Consider the following 3,110-nt stretch of genomic DNA (forward strand, 5'->3'; position numbering starts at 1 on the left):
CTGTTGAATAGTCTCTACGTCTGCATAACGCTTTCCTTTCATGGACAAATGCATTTTTCCGAAAAGAAGGAAGTCGCACGGTGTCATATTAGGTGAATATGAGAAGTAGTTAATGGTAAAAATGTTAATTTTGGTCAAATAATCGGTCATAAGCGTCCTTCGAATGTTGGATTCTGAGCAATTTTTGGTCGTCAGTAAATTTTTGCGGAACAAACAGTACACCCATCGATGTCTTGGAGATATTCAATTAAATTTTCATGAATTTCAGTGATGATTTCGGCTGATTTTTGATGAATTCACGCACAGTTTCGATGCAATTTCTGGTGATCACGGATTTTGATTGGCCCACAAATTGATCGTCATTTACGACCACTTTGAAGACGTTGAAACCACTCTTGCACCCTGCTACGGGATAGACAATCATCGCCATAAACTTGTTTCATCAATTGAAACGTTTCGGTGAAAGTTTTACCAATTTTGAAACAAAATTTAATGTTGGCTCTTTGTTCGAAGCTCATTTTCGCACCCATAACACAAACAAACTGACACTTTAAACGCAATAACTTCACTTTCAATCAATGAAATGTCATGTCACTGGACAATCGATAAAGATAGCAGATTTTAACGCTTCAATCGACATATAGATGGCGCCATCAGGAGGCGCTAAATTCAAAAAGTCCTGTTTACTTTACTGAAAGCACCTTGTAGTTTCATCTCCTTATGGTTATGGAATTGTCTCATAATGCTTGGTGCAAGGTAACGTGGATATCATAAAAAAATCACGACATGAAATGACGACTTTGCATGAATTTTGATTGACTCCCCAGACAAATGTAGCCAATTTGCAAAGTTTTGCCAGTGTAAACAAATACAACTAATTTCGCATGTTGCTTAGAACAAAAATGTTTGAAACGAGAACCGACATTTTTTCAGTTTGAAAATATTGCAAAAAACATTATTTCGTTATTTTCTGTAACAACTTTCTTTTTTGAACTGCATCTGTCACAGTGCACTCATTATCAGTGACATTTCACTCATTCAAATAGCTGGAAACACGTTACTGAAAATCAGTATTTGTTCACTTTTTCTTTTAATACATAAGACAAAACGACTTGCTCAATCATCGTGAAATATGACTGATCGAATCAGTCGATATTTACTGATTTTCAGTAAATTTGTTTATGATAAACGTGAAGAAAGCACTTTGGAATGCGATTATTCTATCAAAAAACACATTCAATGATTATTTGTTTGCGCAATTGACAGTTAGTTTTCTACTTATTGCACAGAGATAAGGTTTCCCAAAAACAAAACATATATATGAATTTATCAATCAAGACTTACGAAAAAGCTCAATTGTCTACGATATCAGTAAATATGAATATTACGACGAAATTTTGGCATGCTGAAATGAGTGTTTTTCATTTCAAATTTCTGATTGTAGTGAAATTTCAACTACCTCAGTACTTTCAACTACCTCCGTAATTCATTAGCCCCGAGAGTACCTTATTTCTACATCAAAAAATATAGATATTGTGGGGATGGGGTCGATAAAGCAGAAGTGTCTCAACATCTTAAGACATGTCAGATAAGAGAGGAAAGAAAGGAAATATTTATGTATAGAAATGCAACAAAGTGTTTGAGAGAATCCGAAATCACAAGTATAGATGTGGTTGAATGATTTTTAAACATTTATTACTTGTCTATTCAAGAATTGTAATTTTCTTGGTATATATGTAATATTGAATTGTGAGCTTGTTTTTAATAAAAAAAATTATCCATACTATAGTAATGTGTTGTGTTTCGTGATGTGTTCACTTTCCAATCAAGGAGTCCGGTTTCGATTACGGTTACGGTTTTGGTTCGAGCCTGGGCTCCTAGCCTAAATGGCTATTATATTTGTCATGTTTAGCCACATCCATCCCCTTGCCACTGGAATTACATGTCCATTTATTGGCGTCTCTCCGACAATCATACCTAAATGAACGGGCAAGAGCATTTGCCGTAAGTTGACATTTTCGGATATCACCTGGACTCGGCATGAAATTAGGGTTACGTGAATTTTTTTCATGTATCAAAAACACTGTGCCAAGATATGGATCGATTGGCGCATTTGGATTGCGTTCCCTAAAACGTCTGACTTGAGCACATACGCTCATGGCAATCAATTCCCTTTCCGTTTTTGCCTGTTGTGAATCAGAGGCGATTCTATCATCGTTAAAATAAGCAACGTGTTTCTGAACAAAAGAGTCTTGGGGACACATTTCGGTTTTTCCATAATCTGTTATTCTTCTTGGATTACCTTGAAAGTTATCTCGTTTACAATCGTAATTAATAGTAAGTTCTAAATCTCCTGCCGGCGGTGGTACCAGATAATTATATTGTTCTCGTACAAGTTCAAAGTTGCATGTTTGTTCCAAATCACACGCCATCTTTGGCCGATAAGATGCTTTTTCGTTCCTCATGTTACGGTTATGAAATAAAATAGCCTTTCTAACCACGATATGATAACCCTTATTACAATTCAATGTACCCTGTGATGGGAAACCGGGCTTTGACGGAAAGTTCAAACTCACTGTATGTGCATATGTCTATACAAAAAGAAGAATGAAACATTTGTACAATAAAATATAAAAAACTAAGAAAACTTGAGAGCTTCGCACTTGAACGGCTTATAAACTGTATAGTACATCACAAAAATACTCGAAAAATTTAGGTAATGTTCCATGTCAAACAACTTTTTTTTGTATAAAAAAATATAAACGTAATTTCTACTTACTACATTTTTTAATAATGACAATACAAGGATTGACCCCAAAACTGTTAAAGTAGTTGCTTTCATCTTAGCTGGAGCGATGAAGAATAATAACTGATTTATGTTTGGTCATAACAAGGCTTTTTATATGTCATTCATAGTCGAAAAATAAAGTCTAGCACCGATAATCTTATCAAGTTATACAATTGATATGAAATCAGTTGCTTATTGTGTTAAATTTTTTGCAAATTTTGCTGTTGGCGTTTTTTTAGGGCACAAAGTTCGGATTCGGGTTATTATTCGAACGATTGTTGCAGTTTTGCACTTACAGAACAATTAATGTGAATTTCATGTG

The 3,110-nt window shown here is 34.7% G+C and overlaps 1 protein-coding gene across 1 annotated transcript; it reads right to left on the reverse strand.

The window, feature by feature from the left end:
- Positions 1–1,668: 1,668 nt before the first annotated feature.
- LOC120782314 lies at positions 1,669–2,853 on the reverse strand. The gene is made up of 2 exons (XM_040114530.1): positions 2,780–2,853; positions 1,669–2,591 (listed from the first exon to the last, which is right to left on the reverse strand). The coding sequence occupies exons 1-2, from the start codon at positions 2,840–2,842 to the stop codon at positions 1,878–1,880; spliced, it is 777 nt and encodes a 258-aa protein (XP_039970464.1). The 5' UTR covers positions 2,843–2,853; the 3' UTR covers positions 1,669–1,877.
- Between the last annotated feature and the right edge of the window lie 257 nt (positions 2,854–3,110).

The sequence above is a fragment of the Bactrocera tryoni genome, chromosome 1 (assembly GCF_016617805.1).
Source record: "Bactrocera tryoni isolate S06 chromosome 1, CSIRO_BtryS06_freeze2, whole genome shotgun sequence".
NCBI classification, from domain to species: Eukaryota; Metazoa; Arthropoda; class Insecta; order Diptera; family Tephritidae; genus Bactrocera; species Bactrocera tryoni.